Source organism: Patagioenas fasciata, chromosome 6, assembly GCF_037038585.1.
Source record: "Patagioenas fasciata isolate bPatFas1 chromosome 6, bPatFas1.hap1, whole genome shotgun sequence".
Lineage (NCBI taxonomy): Eukaryota > Metazoa > Chordata > Aves > Columbiformes > Columbidae > Patagioenas > Patagioenas fasciata.
This window is the reverse complement of record NC_092525.1, coordinates 32091586-32116596: the sequence shown is the minus strand read 5'-3', so window position 1 is coordinate 32116596 and position 25011 is coordinate 32091586. Positions and strand designations below refer to the sequence as shown.

The 25011-nt window shown below is 38.5% G+C and overlaps 1 protein-coding gene across 1 annotated transcript; it reads left to right on the top strand.

Moving 5' to 3' along the window:
* Window positions 1–699: 699 nt before the first annotated feature.
* On the top strand, window positions 700–24624 carry BRDT (bromodomain testis associated). Its single transcript, XM_065842555.2, has 19 exons — window positions 700–891; window positions 3072–3209; window positions 3927–4056; window positions 5738–5910; window positions 7003–7374; window positions 8393–8521; window positions 8728–8916; window positions 10166–10353; window positions 10429–10721; window positions 10806–10919; window positions 11734–11853; window positions 12765–12826; window positions 14061–14253; window positions 14981–15093; window positions 16399–16540; window positions 19750–19823; window positions 21114–21316; window positions 23159–23318; window positions 24046–24624. Exons 1-19 carry the CDS (start codon window positions 700–702, stop codon window positions 24121–24123), a joined length of 3063 nt encoding a protein of 1020 aa, XP_065698627.2. The 3' UTR covers window positions 24124–24624.
* The last annotated feature ends 387 nt before the right edge of the window (window positions 24625–25011 follow it).

Here is a 25011-nt window from a genome sequence, read left to right as displayed (position 1 = left end):
TTACCATGGTTGCTCCCTGTGATATTTTTAAATGATCCAAAACTGCCTGGGAAGGGGAATGAACCGTTTATAGTACTCTGGTACATAACAGAGCTGATGCACAGTGGCAGAAAAATGCTGTTGTGAATATACACAATTTCAAAAGCACAGTTTCAAAATACACTTATGCCAAAATGTTTTATTGGTGGTTGCAGGGCTTCTGTGTGATGACTGGGCTGGGATGCAGGAGGAAGGTGATACTGAGCTGCTGCTGTGTGCAAAGTGAGACCTGCAGCTGTGCTGTAAAGCTGCTGCTTGGTTAAACCTCTTCTCTTGGTCTCCATCTAGGGAGTGAAGGGAGGAGGTAGATGATGTATCCCTAGAATTTAATGGATGAACCTTGGTGAGGAAGCTTATTTCTAGAGAAATCTTGTGGATCTCAACCTGCCTCTCTAAGCCTTTACAAATAAAGCTCTTTATAAACCAAAGAACTGACCTCTAGCGGTGCAGCACATGCAATTGTGCACTGTAGAACAATGTGTCTTGGTCAGATCATGAAGGTATGCATGTGACTACAGTGGTGACACTCCACAAACAGAAGTGAACATGTAAACAGCATCAAATCCAGACATCTCCACTGAATATAATTTTTTTCTTCCTCCCCCAGGTTGCATGTATAACGAAGATCATTGAACAAGTGGTTACACCACCTTGCTAAAGATGTCTGTTCCAAGCCAATACTGTTCTGTTATTATTAACCCACCTCCACCAGAGTATATAAATAACAAGAACAATGGTTGTCAAACAAACCAACTTCAGTACTTGCAGAGGGTGGTGATGAAAGCCATGTGGAGACACAACTTCTCCTGGCCCTTTCATCAGCCTGTAGATGCAGCAGCACTGAATCTTCCTGTAAGAACTGCTTTGGAATTGGAGTATTAATATGTAAAGTACTACAGGCCTTATGAATAAGTGTTAAAGAGTGTTTTCTGATGCAACAGATCAGGGGAGGCCAGTTTTCACATGTGAACTTCTTTCATTGTTCCAAGTCTGCAACAAAACTTGTTTGCTCTCTGGTCCACACTAAATGCTGCACCTTTTTTCATTTGCTTTCTGATCTGTGACTGTAGTAAACCAATATTTCTAAGGTATAACAAGAATGTGTAGACAAGCTTCTTGGAGTTTCTGGATGTTGGTGCTCTGTTCTGTCTTCTTTCGACCTCCCTGCTGGTTTAGCCATATTCATTAACACTGCACATGATGTACTTATTTTGCTTGAGTTTTTTCCTTTTAATAGGAGGTGAACTGTCTCTTTTAATGTCAATACTTTATGATGGAAAAGCAGATCTCATTGACCCTAAAATAAACAGGAAAATCTGGATCAGTTTGATGTGTAGAAGTAATTAAACTTGTAGTGCTTCTTAATTTCAAATCAACTTTGGTATCTTGCTCTGAAGTTTCTAGAGGAATTAAATGTCCCTGAAAAAATAGGGAAGAAAAAAGAGATAGTGTTCTCATCATACCACAGTGGCAGAAAATCCTTCTAGGAAATAGGAGATCTGATACTTAAATTCTTGTTATTTATTGCCTTGTGGATTTTATTTATGCTACCATTTAATTGCAACTAAGTGAACGAATATAATGTTGTGTGATAAGTTGTCTTAATTCAGGTATCTTTAGGCTCCAGTGTTGGATCAGCCCAGCTTTTTCAGTCAAATGAAAACAACAGTTATTCACACAATAGTATTTCAAATGACCTGGAAGATATTGCTCTTGTAGATGAGTAGAAAGGTGTTAAATAAAACCATGGTACATTTTCTTTTTTTTTTTTTCCCTAGCATAAGTAATTGTAGTTAGTTCTCTCCAATTTCCAAGACTATTTCTACAAAATCATTGGTTTTGTTTAGAGCAGACAAAACCTTTACCTGCAGCTGTTTCTACTGACAAATTCATTTGGTCAGTTTGTCCAAAAGCACAGTCAAAGTGACTATCTTTCTGTGTATTTTCTTACCCTTTTTCCTTCTTGGAAGGAGCTGTCACTTGAGGTTAATATTAAGGGTCACTTAATCAGAGATGTAGCAACATTTGCAGCTGGCCTCAGGCCAGTTCTGCCTCTCTGGATTTCTAAGGCAGCCACTTGACTTCTAAAAGTATGTGTTAGTTCAACTGCTGCACAAGAACAAGCAAACCTCTGGCTCTGTGGCAAGGACAATGAGGGTATTGGCCTCCTTTGCCTCTCTCCTCCAGGTGTTAGAAGATTCAGAATGGACAAACCTTAAGTATTAGCTGCATTATTTAAAAGTTTTACTGGTTTTGTTTTGGTAAATTCAACAGTCTCCAGTATGATGTATTTAGCTTTTTAAAATTTCACTAAAATGAATTGTTAAGACCTTTAGGAGATTCTTGAAGTAGCAGTAACTTCACACAATTGCAATGTATAGGTGAGCTTAGCGGAGATATTCCTGTTTTGACTTTTTCAATGCACCCGCAGGGAATCAACCTCATGTTTTTAATCACAAGCTTTTAGCCATGCCACTAAAATACTCACAATAGTTCCCATTCCAGCTGCCTTTCAGTCATATTGCCACATCTTCAGTAGACTAACCCTGAGAGGAGAGCCAATATCACCACGGGATGAAGTATTTGACCAGCAACTGGGAAAACTTTGTGGTTTCTTTTTGTCAGTGACTGAGTTTTTGTCAAAGTCTGTCTTTTGCTTCTTTTCTCCTTGTTCTGTAAACTGAAGTGCTACTTCAGGTAAATGGCTCTGAGATAACAAATAAGTACATATACTTTTCATAAGTACTGCTACCAATATAGCTCTGGATCCTATTTGAAATAAACACTCCTTGGGGCTTTGAAGAGCGGATGTTGTATGAAAGAGTAAGGAGAATATATGAGGTGAAGAGTTTCTGAACACTTATTTCTGTGGTACCTGTGACTATAAGGGAAAGTGTTTCTTTAAATAGAATATCCCTTCCAAGATCATGCAATTCTCCTCTCTTGCAATTTAACTTTCTTGACTAAATGTATAAGAATCTTCCTGTCCTAATATTAAAGATATCTATTGTGTGACTCTTTCAAACCCACAGGATTATTACAGTATTATAAAGAAACCTATGGATTTGATGACCATTAAAAAGCGTCTGGAACACAATTATTACACAAAAGCTGCAGAATGCATTGAAGACTTTAAAACTATGTTCTTGAACTGCTACATATATAACAAGGTATGCAAAGCATAGCGTCCTACCAGTAACCAACTCAATGGAACACCACAAACAAGTCTGAAACAAGGAAATGGTTATTAAAACCTGCAGTCAATATTGTCATGATTTTTTTGAAACTTTTCTGTGAAAGGTGAGGGGGCTTTGCTGGGATTGATTGAGGGCATGTAGGCAAAGTCTAGCCTGCTGTTACAACACCTGAGAGCATAGGTCTGCCTGCAAAATCTGTGTTTTAGTTGCAGAGCTGATGAACAGTAAGCACCATGTAACTGCTATACAGATTTAAGGCTAGCAACCCTGAAGCTGTGCTTCACTCCTCCAACAAGTTTAATTAACCTAACTTGAAGTGAGAGCATGTCCCTGCATTTGGATGTTTGTTGGCTGTCTTAGCATTTTTAATCTTCAACAGCTTTTTTTTCAGAACCTAGGAATGAATGAGTTACAGACCTGATGCTTTTTCCCTTTGCTGTGGGAAGTATGTGGATATAAAGCAAGTAGGACTGTGCAATGGGACAGAGGGAGAAAGGGTATTTCAATAATGAACCAACTTTTGTATTAAAGGGTGGGTGGCCAGGATGGCAAGGACTTGTAGATCTCTCTGGTACTGGTGGCTTTTTCAATCTGTTGGAGCAGGATTCTGTAGACTGTTTATTTTACAAGGTAGCCCTCTGTTGCTGCAGCCTCTTCTTTATTCCGAATGTTACTGACTATATTTTGCAGCCAGGTGATGACATTGTGTTTATGGCTGAAGAACTAGAAAAAGTGTTTATGCAGAAAATAGCCCAAATGCCACCAGAAGAAAGACCTGTGATTCTCAACAAAGGAAAGAGAAAAGGGAAGAAGCCAGAAGGTAAGGCCTGTGTTATGTGTTGAATTACTAATATGTTAAACAAGAAAAAGCTGGAAACAGAGAATCCTCTGTAGCTTGTCACAACTGAACCCTGGAGCAGCTGGGGTGTTCTCAAACTCTTCCCATATAGACAAGTAACAACATTGCTATAAGGCTTTAGCAGCTTCAGTGCAGCCATAATACTTTTTAATATGTACTAGCTAAATTTACTATTTTCTACCAAGAAAGAGTGTTTAAGAGGAGGTAAGAACCAGCAGTGTAATAGCATAGCTTCACAGGCAAACATCTGGTAAAATGCAGTACTTTTGCTCACAAAAAGGATGATTCAGTCAAGACATCTCAGTTATGAGGGAATTACACAGTAAATGGTTGAAGTGACATTGAGAAGCCTAATTGCAAGGGCCCAGGTGACTAGCTGCAACTTGGTACTCATCACTGACTTCCTATGCTCTTCAGGGTCTCCTGATGACTTTACTTGCTTTCTCTTACTGTTTTTTGTGGTCTGGTGGTCCTTGTTGCTGGTAGTATCTGAAACAAATGTTTCTTCAGAACAGTATTAGTTTGATAGATCTCTGTAGCTTTCTCCTCAAGGTGTATTTGAGGAGCAACACCACTTCCAGTGCTCTGGTAGATGGATACAGAAAAGCAGTGGATTCCTTGATCCTTTCATAAGAATCTTTAAGAGGAAGAAAGAAGACGATACTCATCTGGCTATCAGCTCTTAGTAGCTTATTTGAGTGAAATCTCAAGCAATTCATTACCTTGACAGAATATGTTGGTCAAACAGGAAGAAGTGACTTCAGAAAATACTTCTGTTGAGAAATGTGTTGTAAGCAGAGTTAGCCCTTTGGTTCTCAAATGATTGCAAAAAACTTGAGATATTTTTGTAACACCATCTTACTGGTATTGATGCTGTTTAAGTGCCCTTCTTCCCTTTGCACACACAAGCATGTGTCTTGTACAAACTTTAAAATGTTCTAAGAACTTATTTTTGGATTGGACAGTAGAGCACCCTGCTATGATCAAGGGAGTTTCTGTCCTGTCTCTTGCAGACTTTGGAATTTCCCTTTAAAAAGACCAAAAAAGGCAACAGACTTCTGTTTCAGGGAACATCATGGTGTTACTTAGTGTTGTGTCACAGAAACTAATAGGTGTGAACATCTATGGGAACCAAACAGAGTTACAGAGCTGGAAAAGACATTGGTAATCTAACCAGCCAAATCAAATCCAGAAAAACATTGGTCTAAACTATCCTCAAATCAGTGATGGGTATCTGTAATATATGCAGTATATGCAGGTCTTAGCTATGCTTAAGAAACTGGAAGCTTCATGATACAGTTTGATGTACCCTTCGCTGCTTCATCTTTGTGCATGTGGAAAACAACTTGATTTTCTACTTGGCAAGAATGTTTCTACAATGCACAGGTTTCAGTGTGATGTCTCTGTAGCCTTCCCTCTGAGGTTAATATACAGTTTCCCCAAATATGTGGAACTTAGGGTATAGGTGCTCAGTAGTAGATACCAACGTTGTATGTATGTAACAATACCCTTGTTTGTACTTATTTGTACAGTTTGGATCTGGAAGGGTGGTTCTGCTGGTGTTCCTTTAATTTGGCTATGAAAGAAATTAACTGCAGCATTTAAGACCTAACTTTAAAATGTTCTGTTTTAAAATAACTAGAAACACAGCAGCCCAAACCTGGTACTTCAAATCAACGAAGCACAATGCAGGAACAAGCTGCAAGCAGTGAGCAGCCTCCAGCGATGACTCAGGAGCTCCACCAGCTTACCTCAGCTTCTCTGTCTGCAGCTCAGCTGGCTGCTTTAATGCCTCCTGCAGTCCCTATCTCAAGAGTAAGTTTCCTCAAATCACTTTCAGAAAGAAATGTATTGAAATTGCTGCTTCAGGTACTAACAGCAAAGCCATAGGAGCCATGCTTATTGCAATATCTTTTCAAAACTTCTATTGTGACAGAAGATAGTAAGATCTCTATTAAATTGTCTGTCTCTGCTAAACAATTAGGCCAGTACTAATTCTAGACACTAAGTAGAAGTTGGGATGACTGCTTGGTATATCTTCTCTTATTTCTTTGAGAACATTTTTAAACCACATTAATAAGGTGAACTTTAAGATGACCACACTTGAAGTTTACTACTATAATTCTGCAGGCTTCATCTTGGTGTAGAAATGGTTCTTTCCTTGAGATGTACCTTATGGTTTTCATATTAAAATAAGTTCTATTAACAACTTCTCATGTTTTTTAATGTCAATCAAATGATTGATTCCCCCAAAACAGCATGTTTGCTTAAACTATAACTGTCCTGGAAGGTGTTTGTAGCTCACAAAAGCAAATTCTTGTTAACTGCAGTCTGAAATGTATGTGAACATCTGACGTTTTCATCAGATAAACACTCCTGTATTGACTTAGTTTTGGTTTTGCTCTCCCAATGAGGAACAGGCACATGTGCCAGGCTCTCCTACAGTGTATATTTACACTTTACTGAAGAGTCTGAACACTGATGACAAAGTACACATTGTATCACTTCCAAATCAAATACCACCCAGGTTAAAGAAAAATCGAGATAAGCCTTATACACAAAGCCCTAACAGGGCTTAAAATGAGTTGCAGTAATTTCTCCCTTTCCTGTGGCAATCACCTTGTGGTAACTTCATAATCTACCAGCTTCTTGGGGTCTTCTCAAATGGCTAAAAACTGACCACAACCTAACCTGCAGTACACCCTGGTCTTTCCTTGACATTCAAGATTGATGCTGGCATGCTGATCTTGTTTTCAGTCTAAACTTGCGGAAGTGCCACATTCTGCTGACTTCAATAGCTATGCAAGTTCTAACACTTCAGATTTTCTTTTGTGTGCTTGAAAAGCAAACTGTTCTGTCACTGTTTTGGGCACCTGTATTTTAGACTGTAAAATTTTATTTTCCTAGGCAAAAAAAGGTGTGAAAAGGAAGGCTGACACTACAACTCCTACTATTTCAGTATTCACAGCAAGTGGTGAATCTTCTGCAACATTTAATGGAAGAAAAGCTGTTAAAGCATGCAGAGGTGAAAATGAATGTAGGATACCAAATAAGCTTCTGAAGAAACACTTGCCAGATTCTCAACAGTCACCTGAAATTCTTAAAAAGATTCAGTTGTCAGAACAACTAAAACATTGTAATGCAATAATTAAAGAAATGTTTTCAAAGAAACATGCAGCATATGCCTGGCCTTTCTTAAAACCTGGAGCTGCTGCATCTTTCTCACGCGGTGAGGACCAAGGGATCACCAAATGTCCTACAGACCTGGGAACCATTAAAGTAAGTATGTTTTAGAGGAATTAGACTATTTGTTTGCTTGCTTTAACAATTTGTGTAATGACTGCTTTTTAATAGTGTTAGCTGAAAAATGTCATGAAAAGTGCTCTTTCTTTGAAAGAGATAATGGGCATAGAAACCACACACACTTCTCCTAACAAACGTAGCCACAGCTTGCTGAAGAAAGTCTTCAAATTCCGTGTGACCATGTGCATGGTGGCTAATCTACTCATGTGTCAAACAAGCTAATATAAGTAGTAAGGGAATTACCATCTCCATGAAGTAGTTCTGAGCAGGCTGCATATTAATATCTTTTGTCTGTATACACAATGCTCTTGCTAATGCTCTGTAAAACAAAATGCAGTTCTGCAATGTCAGTTCCTGCTTTGTTGAATCTCATTAACTTAGAGGTGCCCTGGAACCTCAACACTGGATATTTGTGTCATATTTCACATTTTCTGTGAAAAGGAACATTTCTGGATGGAGATATTTGGCAAGTGCTTTGTGAACACTGAGCACATCTACCTGGGGTTGAAGTATTTAGCCAAGATCTACTTTTGTGGGGAGGGTTGAATTTCAATAGTCTGTTGAATTATCTTGAAAACTGACTTGTACAATATAAAGGTTATTTCCCTGTTTCTAGCCCATTACTTTGACTCAAATGATTATGGAATAAGCTTTATAAGAAATACCATGCTTAGAATCAAAAACAAGTGCTGAGCACACGACTAAATAAAATCACCTGAATGCTCTTGTATTGACCTTGTGCTGAAACTAGTACAATACTACAAAGTGCCTCCAGCACTTACAGTTAGCAAATCTGCTTAAAAGAGGAAATTCTCTTACATTGTTAGAGGGACAATGTTGAGATGAGAAGTAGGTGTTTCCATAATGGTTTTTACAATATTTACTGTGATACAAGCTGAACCTGTCAAAATTCTTCATCTTCTTTTTTTGCCAGTATATAGCGATGCTTTCTACTTTTAGGCCCTAAATGTGCACTAATTTTATTTTCCTCTAGAAGAAAATGGATAACTTTGAATATGGAGATATTCAAGAATTTGCTAGAGATGTTAGATTAATGTTCATGAACTGCTACAAAAGTAATCCTCCAGACCATGAAACTGTTGCTATGGCAAGGAAACTTCAGGTGAGTTATCACTTAAATCTGACTCGAGAAATAGCAGGGCTAGAAGATTCCTTTGTGGTCATCTTGTGCTCTGATTTTGCATTAACTAATATTACCAATTACTGTGTTGCTGGGTAGCTCTAGAAAACAGGCAGCAACATCATAATGCTTTTAGAAATATGGAAAATGTGCTCACCTCTCTGCCATCCCCAAACCTGACTCTTTAGGATGTCTTTGAAATGCGCTTTGCCAAAATTCCTGATGAGCCTGTTGCAAGTGTTCGTCTGCCACAGCCTACAAGAGAAATGACAGAAGTTAATTTCAGTGAGAGCACTAATGATGACTCTTCAGAAGAAAAATCATCTGAAGACTCTGACCAGGAGAGAGCAGTGCACCTTGCAAAGCTTCAGGAGCAAGTAAGCATTAGTATTCAATGCGCAGGACTACTATACTCCTCCTGACAGTGCCACTTGCAATTGTCCATTTTAAGGCTTAGCAGCAAGACTCAGTATTTTAAAGGTTCTACAGTAATTTGTCTTCCTTAATACAGAAATATGTTCCCATTTGGAAGCACATCCAAATGTTAGGTGAATAGTGCCTCAGTAGATACAAATTGATTCTAGTGAATCTTTGCTCCTAGTACTCTTGCCTATCATTTCTTCAGATGACTCTAACTTCCAAAAAACAAAGCTGTTGCTGTGGTATGATGAGAGCACCCAGATACTCCACATGTAGCTTAGTGGCATATTCTTCTAACAATCACATTTCCTTCATATGCTTGAAGACTGGTTTTTTGCTCAGTCTCTTGAGCCACACAAAAGCAAGCAATTAAATTCTACTTCAGAAATCTCACCATGAGGTAAAACAGGAGGAATCTCATGCTAATGTGAAGCATGGCTTTGCTTCACTGGCAAAAAGTGGAATAAGTCTTGCTTTTGCTTGTATCTTGCATTAACCTGTTGCTGCTGTATCTAGAAGCCATGGGGAAAATTAGCATTTGTTCTGTTAGTCAAATGAGGGACAGCTTAGTTCTCAGTATTTGTCAGAGTAGCATATGCATCATAAATTCATGAATATTAGGCCTGGGGACAACCAGAAGTCTAAAAGACAACCTTCGCAATAGTGAAGTATTTCAGTGTAACTGAATCCTAATTCTCATTTTCTACCTGTCTTTCAAATTCCTATGAGGTTTAAACAAACTTGTGTTGGGTCTTCAGAGAAAGCTGTTAAAATGTCCCAACTAGCCAATCTATATTGCAAAATACCTGGGGTTTATGGGTTGAAGATGCGCAAGCCAGTTCCACTAGCCTAATTCAGTAACATTGTAAAGGTCTAACCTAATGTGAGGCACTTACATGCTTCCCAAATGCTTGAAATTAATGAGAAGCTGCTGGATACTCCTGCAGTGACTTGTGCTTTTTTATTCTTCACTGGATGCTAGAAGGCATGCTGTTAGCCATGTCTGCATAAAATAAGTAGCCTTACATCTTCAGTATACATAGATTGTGACTAATGCATAATATAGTAAGATGCTTAGAAATTAAACCTTAGAAAGCAAACACCCTGTTAGTATCTGTTCAGCTGCCACAAATCTCTTGTGTTATTTAGGGACAGTTTATTGTTCATCCTATGTTGCCTAAGACTATCAGTATTATTTTTTGATAGCTTGAAGCTATTCAGCAGCAGTTGCAGGTTTTGACCAGAGCATACTCACCTAGACTGAAAAAGAAAAAAGGGAAGGCTAAAAGGAATGAAAGAAAGAACAAGGAAAAAGCCAAAATAAAAAGCCTGATTCAAAAGAAGAAAAATCTAAACCACAGGAAGAAATCTAAGAAAAATCTATCTTTAAACATGTAAGTGTGGGGGACTTGTGTGGGTGTAAAATTATTTTAAACTGCTGTTACTGCAGTACACTTTTTTTCTTGCAGTCAATCAAAGAAAACCATGCAGCAGGTTGTCTTGGCACCTAAGTCAGAAGATGAAGATGGTGCCAAGCCTATGAATTATGATGAAAAAAGACAGTTGAGTTTGGACATAAATAAACTCCCTGGAGATAAGCTTGGGAAAGTAGTCCATATAATACAGTCAAGAGAACCCTCACTGAGGAACTCTAACCCTGATGAGTTAGAAATAGACTTTGAAACTTTAAAGGCTTCAACACTCAGAGAACTAGAGAAATATGTGGCAACTTGTTTGAGGAAGAAACAAAGAAAGCAGCGGGGTATGTAATATAAATGATGCTTTAAAAAAAGCCAATCCAAGTTTTTCTGTTTTGCTGCAATGTTAACTTCTGTTTCACATGCAGCTAAAAAAACGACCAAGTCAAAAGAACAATGTAATTCTGAGAGGAAACAAGAGCTAGAGAAGAGACTACTGGATGTCAATGGTCAACTAAACCCAAAGAAGGAGAACTTCAAGTGTAATGTGACTCTTTTATTCATTTGTGATAGAAATAGGTTAATGTGTGATTCTTGCCTTGGGCTTATGGTACTACATGATGGCTTGACAACATCCTAGAAATAAAAGCTTAAAGAAGTAGCTGAAATCAATTGCAAAGAATATGTTGTGGGGAGTGAGAGGAGGCAGGCCAGGGAATCTTTACAACTAGCACCTGGCTTCTTAACAAGGAAGAGCATAAGCTGGCACTTGAGAGACTTGTGTCCAGGGAAACAGGTATCCATGTAACTTCTCATATCCAAAGCTTCTATCAGAGCAACACTCTTTGAAAACACCTTTTGACTGCAAAATCATTATAAACTGAATTAAATCAACTCTGCAGATACAAAATAGTCAGTTGGTGGGGAGGTGGCAAAAGATGACAATTCTGGAGTACATATGGCTTGGGAAAGAGGTGAGTTGGCTATATAGATAAAGACCTCAGCATGCAAGCCTGGCAGCAGCAACAAGCACAGAAACACTGAACAGCAGGGAAACTTACAGGCTAAAATTGCTTGAAATTGTGTCTTAAGGCAGTACGGTTTTAACCTACTTCAGGGTTGTAAGTTGTGTGATTACAGCTCCTCCTTGGCTAATTCATTCAGCTAGCTTGCGGCTGGTAAATCTCCTTCCTCTGTAAAGGTCTCAAATCCACTGCTAAATGGACAGAGAAAAAGCAAATAGCAGATGAGCTGTTATATGGGAGAACAGACCTAACAAGGTTGATCCTAGACTTGTACACCATGACTGTTCCACTGCTGGTTGTTTATACATTCCTTCTTGTTTTCCTTCTGCAGCTGAAAACAATGCTGAGTTCAGTATTGGACCGAGCAGACTGAGTGACAGCAGCAACAGCAACAGCTCCTCAGGCTCTGGCAGCGGTTCCAGCTCCTCGGACAGCAGTGACTCCGAATCGGGTCAGAAAGTTTCCCTTTGTGCTTGTGTAGGCAAAACATCTGCCTTCTCAGTTAGCATCTACTGTTCCACATACTGACCAAGGAGTTTGGTTACCCTTGTAGGTTTGCTCCATATTGAAGGCTCAATTCCAGTGCTATTCAATGAGTGTCTTAATACTGGGTCTGGGGTGGGGTGAGAACCACACACACAAAAACCCCATCCATTTAATTTATCTGGGACCAAATTGGCTAGAAAGAGGTCTGTGTATTTAACCTGGAGTCATGACTATTAGACTATAACTTAGTCTTGTAGTTTTGATTTCTTTTTGAAAGTGTGATTTATCTTCATCTTCTGGTCTGCAGCATGAAGAATACCTTACCTTGTGGGTAAGGCTTAGCCCCTAAACTGAGGGGCAAAAGTGCCAACAGCATTGACTGGAGAGCTGAAGTCTACTCTGCTTAAGCTATCTCATGTTTTTTCAAGGGACATTACAGTGCTGCAGCATCAGGATACCAGAATGTTTCTGTCTGTACACAGAACTCTTTAGTTTTCTAGGACAGAATGGATCTGCCAGACTGGAGGTTACCATGTAGATATCTGTAGGAGGTAACTGTGGGGTGAGATGAATGCCCAACTTTTCACAGTGTGGGGAAGCAAACACAGTGAAGCCATTGATGGCAGCAAAGACCTCGATCCTGCATGAATCTTTGTGTTTTGTCTTTTTTTTAATATATCTGGGAGAAGTTTTCTAAACACACCAAGCTGCAGTCAAAGTATTCAAGATAAGAATGTTCTTTTCAGCGTGAGGTTTGGCTCTCTAGGTACAACTGCAACTTGCATCTTGTGGGTATGAGCAGGGAAACATGTGAATGACTGATTCTTCTTTTTCTGTTCCCCTCTTTCTGCTCACCTCATTGCATTTACATTACAGAAACCTGCTCAAAACAGACAGGAACCAGGCAGAACTGTCCAACTTCTATGCAAAAGTCTAAGGTAAACTGATTGGAATGTATGTAACAGTTTTGCCCTAAACAAAGTTATTTGTTTCATACAATGGTACTGGAAATGACAAGTTTATCAGGAAATAATGAATGCAGCTTGAATTCTCCTTGTTCCGTAGGGCTGATTTACATGGAGATGTAAAATCTTCTGTTTGTTAAAAGTAGCTTATGCATCTGTATAGAAACTGATGTACTGGGAGAACTCCTGAGGCTTTTACCTCTTACAATCATTGTGGTAATCAGTGTTGGGTGAAGAAGGTGGGGGGTGGGAAGAGGAGAGAAGGCTACACACACCCCACCCCTCCACCCTACCCACCCCACAAAGTCAAAAAAAAAAAAAACACACAACAAAACAAACAAAAAACCACCACAACAAAAAAGGGAAATTGCTCCAAGTTGATCTTTGAGTATAGAATTGACATAATAAACAGTGTAAACCTCACTTAAATACTTCATTTACCTACAAATAACCTCATTTGTAGACCTCAAAACAGATAAATTGTAGAACATACTAGTTATTTTCAGGGTACTTTATATTACTATGGCATTATTATGACCAATAGCAGGTTTATCTAGATCATTTTTAATGCCTCTAAAATGGAATTGCTCTATTCCTGTCTATACAGCAGGTGTTTTGTCAGTTAGCTGCCTTTCACAATTTTTCTTGAAGCTACCAGAGACAGAGACCTTGGATTTCAAAGCAAGATTATGGCGCAGCCTTCATTCTTCTTGCAATAGGTTTGCTTTCACTTAAAGCGCTTAGTTGGATACACGCAATCTAGGCTGCAATTTTATTTTTCAGCTACTCCTTCTGCATCTTCATAAAGAAAGACTGAGGGGAGGAATTATGCAATGCTGTTTGTTTAAAAACTGCAGCTTTTGCAGTGACAGAATGACAGCAACGAACTTGAGAAAACGGGATACTGGAATTAAGCTTCAGCTTGGGCAGTTACAACAGTCCCTAACTGGCTTTGAGTAACAACAAACATACTTCAAACCCTCACATTTCGTTTTGTGCTCATGGGTTTTCTGTATGTCAGACCAAGGCAGTGCTTTTTACCTCATGGGTTTTAGTCATCTAAACTCTTTGAAAATTCTAGGTTAGTGTTGCAATCCAAGGACTACTCAAGCCTATAAGCAGAGGAAATAAGGCAGTGGTGGGGAAGGGGTATTACATAGCTATGAAAATTAAGATTTAGCTGGATTAACTACTGCAATCTTTCTAGAGAATACCACTGTGTTCCCAGAGGACATCCTGCAATGCCATTCTGCAAGCACAGCCCTCATGGCTTACTAGTAGCTTGCAAAACTGTGGATCATCTGAACTGCAGCAGCCACTTCCCAATGTCCTGCCGAGGCTTCAGCCTTTACAGAATACAACACTTAAACCCCCAGAACAAAATGCCCAATCTCCTTCAGGTAACATCTTTACGGCAAGAATCATGGCTGTATTTGCTGAGGAAATAAGATGTTTGTATTGTCCAAAAAGCTTACCTTGGGGTTTTGGAGGTTAACAGGTGCGTAAAGAAAGTTATTACAGAGCATGGATTATAAAGAACCTGGTATAAATAGTGTGGCAGCACTGAGGAGTGGCTGGGTTTCAGATTACTGGGGCACTTGTGGTGGAGCAGAACAGTGTTAAAACAGGGGGATGTTTTTGTGCCTTCCTCTGAGGTGGAAAATGATACCTTAAAGAACCTGGGGTTACAGGAAGTGCTGAACACCTTAAGGCAGGAGTTAGATGCCTGAACCTACCACCACCCCTCAAGTTCATGTCTGAATTCCCTATGAGCTGAACTCAAGGCTTGGTGCCATAGGTGCTCTGAACTGATTGCTGTTGTCTTAGACATATTGGATATTAAGTTGCTTAGAAACTTGTTCCAAGGAGCTATTCTTTTCCCTCCCTTGCTTCAGAAGGTCTAATAGCTTCAGACACTTCTGAGTTTTTTTGGTAGAGACAGATTGAGCTGGTAGCTGATTAACTGAGAAGTCAATTAGAAACTAATTAAAAAGAATTGTCTCATTGTGCAGCTAGGATACATATCTCCATATCTAGTTAATCCTCAGTTATGAACAGTGACCTAATTTTGAGATGTAGGACTGCACTTGCCATGTTAAGGGAAATCATACACTACTTCTTTCTCAGGTATAATCAAAGCTGGATCTGCTCTGTATGATGCTCCAGACCAGCAAACTCTTCAGAGTACTCCAAGGACAAATCAGTCTCCTGGCACCCAGTGCACACATGTTCTTCCAGAGGTGAATAATGCTTCTTTCCAATGCATTAATTTCAAATAAATTACTTAAAGTACATTCTTATTCACCAAAATAAGATCTGATATATAATATTCTAGGGTTTAATTTGCAATGAAGAGCCACTTAAGGTTTACAACAAAATAGTTGTCTAAAATCCCCACTAACAAAGTGATTCTTATCCTTTAGTAGGGCATTAATTCATGGCCTGTTGGCTACAACACTAAAAGAAAGACTTTGGCTGATCAATATATCAAGTTTATAGTATACTTACAAAGCTTACTTTATTTCTTTTACTTCTATAGCTTCAACTTAAGTAAGTCTTGCACACAGGATAAGTCCATCCTCTATACCTACAGTTTCACATAAGATATAGCTTATACTGTATGTTCCTACTATCTAGAGATATTAATATTATAAGCTCAGCAATACTCAGAAGACTCTAGAGACTACCCTGGAAAAGTGTTGCCTTTTCTTCATGTTCTTAAAGCCATGGAAACCAGGGCCTTCAGGGTCATAGATGAAGTTGTGAAATATTTAGTCACTGTTGATTTGTCTTAGTATGCTCTTGGAGAGTATCCTGGTTAGAAGGGGCTCTGTGTTACAAAGGAAGTTATTGATGTTAGTGAAGCAGCATGATCTCTTCCATCTTAAGATGTTTAATTATCTCTCTCAACATGGTTTCAAACATAGCTGCTTTAGGTTTTAATAGCTTTTATTTTCTGAAATGGATAGCAACTGCCTCTGGAGTATATGAGCACAAGAATATGTCCCACAAGAAAGGAAGAAGAGCAACTCATCCTTTCCCATTTGCATCCAGTAGCCAAAGGCAGCAAGCAGTATATATTGTGAGACTGGGGTCTGTACAACACCTTCCCCAGTGTGAGGGGATTACCACAGGCTTACACAGAGCAAAGCAACCCCTGAACTGGAGCCATACAGCTGCCCTTCACCCTCACCCATAAGCTAGGGTGGAGCAACCGGCTTTACAACAGTAAAAACCAACTTCTGTTATGTTGTACTGTGTTAAGGGTTGAAGAGCTTATATCAGTTTCTCTCATTCTACCCATTCTGTCACTTGAGATCCCTGAGCAGTTCATGATCTACATCCAAAGTGTTAATGTAAGAACTTGTTTTGACTACCATAATGTGAATGAAATGTAATTCTTCCCTGGTGTTCACAGAAGCTAGAGCTGCAACAATTTACTGCTCTAAAGTGAAACTTCTAAATCTTTAATCCTGTTGCTGTATAATAAGAATCCACATGTTTAGCACTTCAGAACCTATTTTGAAGTCTAACTTCTCTTCTAGGTATCTGACACAACTTCCCAGGTTGACAGTGCTGATTCAAGTAAACAAGCTGAAAAAAGAATACATCTAGACAAATCAAATAAATTTCAAAGCAAGGCCAGTGACAGAACTGCTGATTCAATATCCTTAAGTCAAGAACAAAGTATGTATTGTCATAACAGAGACTGTAACTGATATCAGGGTGGCAAAGTTAAAAATGTATATGAACCTGGCTTAAACAAATAAAATGTTAAATACTTGCACATTAATTGGTTTGCAGAAAAATTAAGTCTTCCATTGCTTTTTTCTTTTTTGATTTGCTGCCATTAAAAAAAGGAAAAGTTAAATAGATGTTTGGTTCTTGTTCTGTGATAAAATATATAATGCAAATGACTTTCTGATTCAAGAACTTAGCTTTCTGAATTTAGTATTAGAGATCAGTAATCTGGTCTTCTGGGAAGTCCAAGAGAACCAGTGGTGCTCCAATTTGTCCAACTGCTGTGGCCTTTCAGCTGTCTTCTGGTGAAGCTTCATGCTCTTTTCCAAGGTCACTTTGTGTGTATTCTGAGTTACTATCTCTGGCTCTTGGTGATGAGGATCTGACTGTAAACCAATGTCAAACAGGCTTTCACAATGGGACAAACTTGCAATTACAAGAACACAGGTTCCCTGAAAGCTGCATTCCATACAGGGATGCATCAGACTTCACACACATTTCTAACTAAAGAACTCTGAGCTGGGCACTGACCATCCAGGCTGAGAGCCTCATGTTACCAGACATGACTGTTTCTTCTTTCTTCTCTAGGCTACCTGTGTAGGCTGAACAGGGGAGGGAACAAGCTTCTGAAAAAGTGATAAAATTACAGAAACTCAGCTTTCTCCCTGACTCTTTAATTCTTGTCTGAACAATACTAGGTACATGAATTGCATTAAAGCAACTCTAAAAATGAAGATTTAATTCTCCAAAATGTTCTACTCAGTGTTTTCATGGTCTTAACATGCTGATTTGTACACGTACTGATGCCCTTTGTTTAGACTTGCAGCAGCTGGAACTGGTACGTGGGTTCCATGGATTCAGCTAATGTTCTTCACCTAAAACTTAAATTCCTGTCCCATATATTGTGTGACTGTAACTATAAAGATCCTGGTGTTATCTTCATATGTTACGGGACTAGGAAAACAAGCAGGAATAAATCAACTCACTGTTTTAATATTCATAGTCAAAAAAGCATAGCCAAAGCTACTGGGAAAGCTTGCTCCCTTCCATACTTATTTACTGCTTAGTTGTTATCCCTCTTAACTCCTTATTCCTAATCCTCATTTTATTGGTACTGTTTCTATCTTCTCCCCTCTTGCGAGGGGCAGTTGTGTGGACAGTTGTAGAGGAGCTCCTGTGTTTAATATGGGAACTACCCAGTAATAAGACTCTGAGTACACTTGAACATCAGCAGAGCGTAGCAGACCTTCTAACACTGTTACATGACTGTAGTTATCTGTCCCCCTCCATGATATTGTGGTGTTTGGCTGTCCCTGTGATGACACACAACCCAACTGTGCTTGGTGGTATCTTGAGCTTTTTGCTATTAACTCCCGTAGAAAACTAGAAGTGGGGAGGGGAAGAGCAAAATACAGGCTTTTGTTTTTTTAAGACTTTATTAATCTGGAACTGTTGTAGGGCCTGTAACGTGTTGATAGAAAGTGTAGAGAGTTCTTAGTACTATATTTGTCTATTTAGATCAAACCAGGGAAATTAATTTTAGAAGTGGATGTCTAGAGCAACTTGTTGGATTTGTAGAGAATCCTGCTGTCTCTGGCATTCCTGTGAGGGTGCCTGCATCTCTGAAACAAGAGTTCTTGATTTTAGATGTGTGACGCCCCTGGTATTGTTCAGGCTTGGTACATTGCTGAATTCAGTGGTAGCTTGTTAAGAAGCTTGATTTGTGAAACTGGTGAATGGAAGCTTGCCTTCAGATTAAAAAGCAGTGTCTCTTCATGAGGGGTTCTGTGGAGCCTGACATTGCTGTAAGTAGCCCTAAAATGCATTTTTCAAAGCCCACACAGCCTCATATTCATGTTATATGCAAAGCTTTAAGTTAAACATGACTATAAACTTGAATTAATCTTAGGCTTAGTTCAGGTAAATGATCTTGGCAGGTACAACAGGTTGATTAAATTGATCTTAACAATAGTGTTAGGTGGTTTGGGGTATGTGAAGCTCTTTGTTTTATTTTAGAATATTCAGTGCTCAAGATTGTCAAGTTTCTTACATGAAGACTCAAGCCACCAGTATGAGGATAAATTATTGATGAAAGATGCCTATTGTATTAAGAGGGGACACCTTCATATACTGCTTCTCTGCTCTGGAGAAGTCTCTAACAGAATTTTTTCTAGGTAGACTTTGCTTATCTGGACCTGGAATTCATGAGCAAGGAGATATCAGGATTCGGCACTCTTCAACAGGACTTGAGAGACTTCAGAACTCTTTCATCCAATTTTATTCCGCTGCATAGTAAAAACTCTCCTGCTCACTTGCAATTATACCATCTCTGAGGCAATGTGTGGGGGCACAGGCAGAGCCAGGCAGTGTTCTTGATGGGATTTTCGGAGGCTGAGAGCTCTTTATGAAAACTGCTTTTATGACAAACTGGCTGAGGGTTTGCTCTGCCTTTGGTATTCTAGAATCAGACATCCAAAAAGACTTACAATTTCCTACAGTCATTATGGTGTCTGTTCCTGCATTTTAAAAGGTTTTTTTAAGTTTTAAAAGGTTTGGGGAAAGTGTTTTTCACCTGAAGTAGCATGGATCTTCTACAGCGACACAGCATATTGGAACTGTTAACCTAAAGTTAGTGTTGTCAAAATAGCACTTGTGCTTTACCTGTGGAAGTGTTGGGGTTTTTTTCCCTCACAAGCAATAAAAAGGTAACAGCATGAAGTATTCATACATCCTGCAGGGTACTGGAAACAGCCCCTTCTGGCTGACCTATTTTGCCTTTTTTTTTAAATTTGGGAATGAAAACAGAAGAGGGCTGGGTGGGGAGGAGACAGGAGGTGAGCAACCGGCAGGGTGCTGTTTTGAGAGTTTTTGACCAAACTTTTGGGGCATTCTGCTGGGAGTTAATTTCTCATTTCTAGTTGAAATTAACCACTCCTTTCCTGCCACAAACTAGAAATAAGTGGTCTGGTTCAACTTAAGCTTAGGAAATGTTTGGGAGTATTTCTATCATTCTGAACCAAATAATAACAATAAAAAACTGCAGGGTATGTTCTTAAGCCAATTTTTAGAATGACTAGATTTCTATCTCTTAAATTTGAGGAAACACAGACCAGAAAATTAACGCGAGTAAAAAATCTTTTTTGTTCTTCTCTCAGGTCATTCTACACCTAATGATAAACCTAATGGTAAAAACACGCTAGAGCCAAAATCCAAAGGTCTTCCAAGAAAGGTAAGTGTTGCTTAAGCCCTGTTTGAGGAGAAGAGCTTGAGAATACTTACTAGTACCAATAATTCCTTGTCCTGGGATCTTCCCTGAAAATCTGGTCTTTTATGATTCAAATATTTAGTGTCTGATAGGTCTTAGGTATTGTTATAACCTGTACAGATCTATCTAATTTCTAGTGCTAAAACCAACCTAATAAAAATCTACAGGCTTTGATCATTTCAGAAGGTAAACTATATAATATTAAGTTAAAAATAATATCTATATTGTCATGAAAAATATGGCTTCTTATCTAGTTTAATATTTAAACTATCAGTGTTCCTTGATCTAGTTCTAATATTCAAGTTACTAGTGTGCTTTCCTTTGCTGATCTAGTAACAAAAATAAGAATAATGTGGCATACAGCCTTGGGTACTATTGAAAAACCTGTTCTGAAACAGGATGATATGCTTTTGATGATATTACCACAACTGGGAAATAATCTGAAGGTTTCCATTAAAATTAAGCCAAGCAAAATATTTCCTAGCATCATACAACAGGTTATCTTAAATGGAGGAGCAGAGGAATTTTCTTACCCATTATTTAATTTCTTCTGTGGTAACCAACTATTCGAAAATATCAAATCAAAATTACTAGCCTAAATAATTGACCATGTCAGCCTCTAGACCTAAAAAGTTTGTATTAATACAAGGTCTGTTGAATTAAAATAGTCCTAGGATTTTCTTTAGGCAGCTAAGTTTCAGAAAGCTAGCTTATTGAATTAAATTCAAAAAGTAGGTATTTCCTTCATAAACACATGACTTTCTAGTAGAAGTGGTACTGCTTAAGAATACTGGGCTTATGCTGTTTTATGCTGTGAAGAATATGCCACTAGAGGTGGGAAGAATAAAATGACAAAACTGTTGTTATATAAGGATTATGTCTAGAAATGAGATTGATGTTCTCTGTATTAAAATATTGTTGATAGACCTTGAACAAGCTCAGCCTTGTGAATTCATGTTTTCTGTAATTAAAAAACACATGAATGTAAAGGATTGAGTAAGAATAGCTATAAATGCTAACAATTTTAGCACATTGCTAAAGAATCTCAAAGTTGAAGAGAAAAATATAAAAGTCTGCTTACACTGCTGTATTTGCACTAATCTCCTGCCAAAGTGAGGATATTTAATTGTAGACATTCCCAAATAGGTCTAGTCAGAACAACATTGTGCTAATGTGAGAACTAAGCAGAGAATGTATGATTAGTAGTTGTGGAGTATTTTTGCCTCTGTTTTCCTTTTCCTCTGATAATTTCAGGATACGGGATTTAAGAACAGAGATTCCTGGGTAAGCTTGTGTAAAATGATGAGGCTTCCAACTCCAATAAAAACATCTGCGGAGAGCTTCAAGCATTTCAGGAAAGCGGCACTAAAGAGGAGGAGTGGGCAAGCACAGGAGTTCAAAAGGCCTCTGGAGCAAGCTGAGGGTGAACTGCAAAACCTTCCTCAAGAAAAAGAGAGGTTTGTAACCACATCTGTTTAAATATTATTCTATTTTTTTTTTTTTTGCTTGTATGCTTTGTTTATGTGCAGGGCCTACAATCTGGATCGTTAAATAATAGTGTGGTCCTTTTGTCTTCTACAAAAAGAATTTCAGCCTCAGGCTGCTTAATTGATGTGATGGGTGCCTCTCATCACGAGTAAGGATGCAACAGTGCTGAAGAATAAAAGTCAGCTTTATAAACTGACAATACTACTGTTTAAAGTTGTATAATAAATATGGTTGGCATGGGTGCTGTTAAAGAAACATACTTGGTTAGTGATGATAACTGTCCTGGAGCACTGGTATGATGCTCCACCTCTGTGCTCAGGATATGCTATAAGAAAATAAATTTACAAGTGGAGCTTTGCAATTCAGTAATGATTAGCTAGAACCTCTATCGAATCTGCTGTATGCCAGAGTACCACTTGATTAGCCAAATAGAAAGGCAAATCAGGAGTTTTTGAATTAATAAAGACCTTCAGCATTCATCGCCTCCCCTCCAAAAGTTCACTACTGGGTGGCTGTGTTAATTCAGGAACAAGTGGTTTAGATGAGGTAACTGCCATGTGACAGATGGAGGGAGTTCAACCACACTCAGCACAACTGCACATCCAAAACACACAAACTAGCTTTTTTCCCTTGCAAATTGGTATCATTTCAGCACCCAAAGAAACTTCTCAGGTGTTAGTTTTCCAGTTGTGGTGGTGTTTGGGTTTTGGGGTGGTGGTGGTGGTGGTTGTTTGTTTTTGTTTGGGGTGGTGTTTGTTTGTTGGGGGGGGGGAGTGTTTTCTCTTCTTGGGAGGGGTAATGTTGGTTGGTTTGATGTTGGTGTTTGAGGTTGGAGGTTTTTTTGGATTGGGGTCTAGTCTTCAAGAACTTAGTGTTAACAGAGCTAAAGCAGCTCTAGCTCGCACCATTTCACCATTTCAGACAGCAGAACTCTCTGCATTGCTGTAGAGAAACATACTCAACAAGCTATTGCTTGCAATATTCTTCCCTAGTTGTTTGCAGCTATAGTTTTAGTGAGTGCCCACATGTATCCCAGTCTGAGGTTTATAACTATGCCAAGTGGGGTGACTGCCTGTTAATTACTGCATTGCACTAATATCTTGGATTATTGTTTGCCACCTTTTTGAAACTCTGCTTTCTGTAATATTTACCCCTTCAGGAACGATGATCTTTTTCTTTCTCTCTTTTTATTTTTTATCCTGTGAAAGACAAGTCTGAGGCAGTTCCTAAATAGGTTGCTTGTTTGGAGTGTATTATTTTAATAAACAGAGTTTTTCAGTGACTTAGGAGTACACTCCTTGTTCAGAACGTATAGTGAACAGTCCAGGCACCTTCAGCTACTACAGGTTTCCAGGAGGATGAACCTGGGCATGTAGCTCATGTAGCTCTATGGAATAGTACATTACAGATACTTGCCTGAAGTTAGTGAAATCTAACTTGAATAACTACCTTAAGAGGAAGAAGGTAGAAGCAAAATATCATGGGCCAAGAAAGTAACAGAAATTTAAGTGTGTTTGTGTGTCAAAGAAAGCACATGTAAGCTTTGTGTAGCATGTATATAAGTCCTGTGTGCATATAGACTGGAAATGGAACAACAGGAAACCTTCACCTACTGCAGCCCAATAATTGCATCCACATACCCCTTGCAAAGGGAAATAACTATGAATCGACCTGTAAAACAGAACCACAATTTGAGTGCTATGCACTGATTTAACTTATTTGCAGAATTCTCCTAAGATTCAGAGGCTTGTTATGAAGAAAAAAGAAGAAATAACTTCCATCTATGCTGATCTCTTCTGCTTTCTTTTAAGGGGCCACGAATGCACAGGATCGGATGCCGTGGCAGTGACAGACTGTGAGCCCCAGAAAGAGCGAAAGGGTGAACAACTGCCCAAAGCTCAACAACACACTCTTGTTCAAGATCGTAACTTGGCTAGAAAACTGGAACAAGAACGCAGGAGGAGAGAAGCAGTAAGTAGCTGCCTCTTGCCAGCTGATCTTGTTTCAGCTTCAGTAGTTAATAAAAAATGTTAGCTCAGGTCCTTATTCTACAGGGCCCGAATGATTGAAAACAACCTAACTACCTGAAAAGTTAGTCCAGAAAAGGAAACGAGAAACTCAAAGTAGATCTTCAAGTGATGGGATATGAAAAACTATCTGCTTGGTCCTGTTACTCCCATAAGCTTAGAATAATTGCATGGTAAAACTAAAATTGTAAAGGGGAGTCCCTGCCCTTTGAATAATTTCAAACCTCAAGTCTTGCAAGCAGTATATCCTCTAACATATTCCACATCAACAGAAGTACTAGTTGTTCTGGTCTGAAATATCAAAACTGAGCCTTTTTAAAACTAACTTATTGGGTTTATTGACATAAGTGATGAACTTTTTTTTTTTAATTGCCACTATTTTTTCAGATTTTTTTTTTTTTTAATTCACAATGTTGTCCAATGGGATGTAAGAACTGCTGTGTGAGATCATGCCAGCTTCAGCTAAGGTCTAGTGAAGTTTTCACTCTGTTCAGCTCTTTTCAAGAGGACTTCAACAACACGCACACTCAAACTTGTAATAAGAGAGGAAGTGTATGCTTTTGGGGAAGAAGCTTTTTAGCTTTTTCTTACATCTCTATTAAATATTTGACCTGCATAGTATTAATTAATGTTTGATTGCTCTGAAAACAAACTAATTTGCTTTCTTGCAGATGGCTTGTACAATTGATATGAACCTGCAGAGTGATATTATGGCATCTTTTGAAGAGTATCTTGAGTCAAAGTTGTAGCTAATACAGAACTTCAACACTACTACAACCTGTACAACTTCGAAAATGTAACAGTTACAAGCTTAAATGTTAAGACCACTTTAAAGAGCATGCAAGTTCCTCTCAAATGCTTAATTTTAAAAGCTTCTTCATTGACACTTGAAGCATTACAAGATGGGTTTTTTTCTTGTTCAGAGTATATGTAATCTAGTCTGTTGCCCACTAGAAAGTAGTTGTTCTTTTGATTATAGTTTTATGTTGTGTACATACATGAGACAACATCAGCTCCTTGATTCTTTTCTCATTTTTTTAAATCGATCTTTTTCAGAAACACTTGAGAATCTGTTATACTGAGCATAGCCAAATTCTTGTTTGACTGTATCAAGTCATAATATACACAACATGCACCTATAGAAACTACTTTAAACCAAGGTCTTGTTGATTATGTGATTGCTATTAAAGCAACCACTTCACTATGACATGCTTGCATGGAATGTGGGCTGTGACAAAAGATCTCTATAATAGCGATAACTTCTAAAGGATGTGTAACATTATTTATAATCCTAATTAAAAATAAAAGTTTCCTTGGAACTCTAATTTCAGCAGCAAATCCTGTATACTTGTGTGTCTTAAGGCCCAGGCATGTTGATCTTACGTTTAATGTATTTTATGTTAACATAACATTTGGATAAGGGTGCAAGTATGTTTGCCAGATGGTTCTGGTTCGTCACAGAAAGAAATTATCTAAACCATACCACTTCTGGCTCCAGCATGAAAGACTGGCTGATTAATGCAAGATTTTAGTTGGGATACTTGTCTGAAGTAGAAACTAAAGTGTAAAAACTCTGCATTCTTGTTGATTACATACGGCTATCTCAAGTTAAGTACAAGACTAATAAAACACTGTTT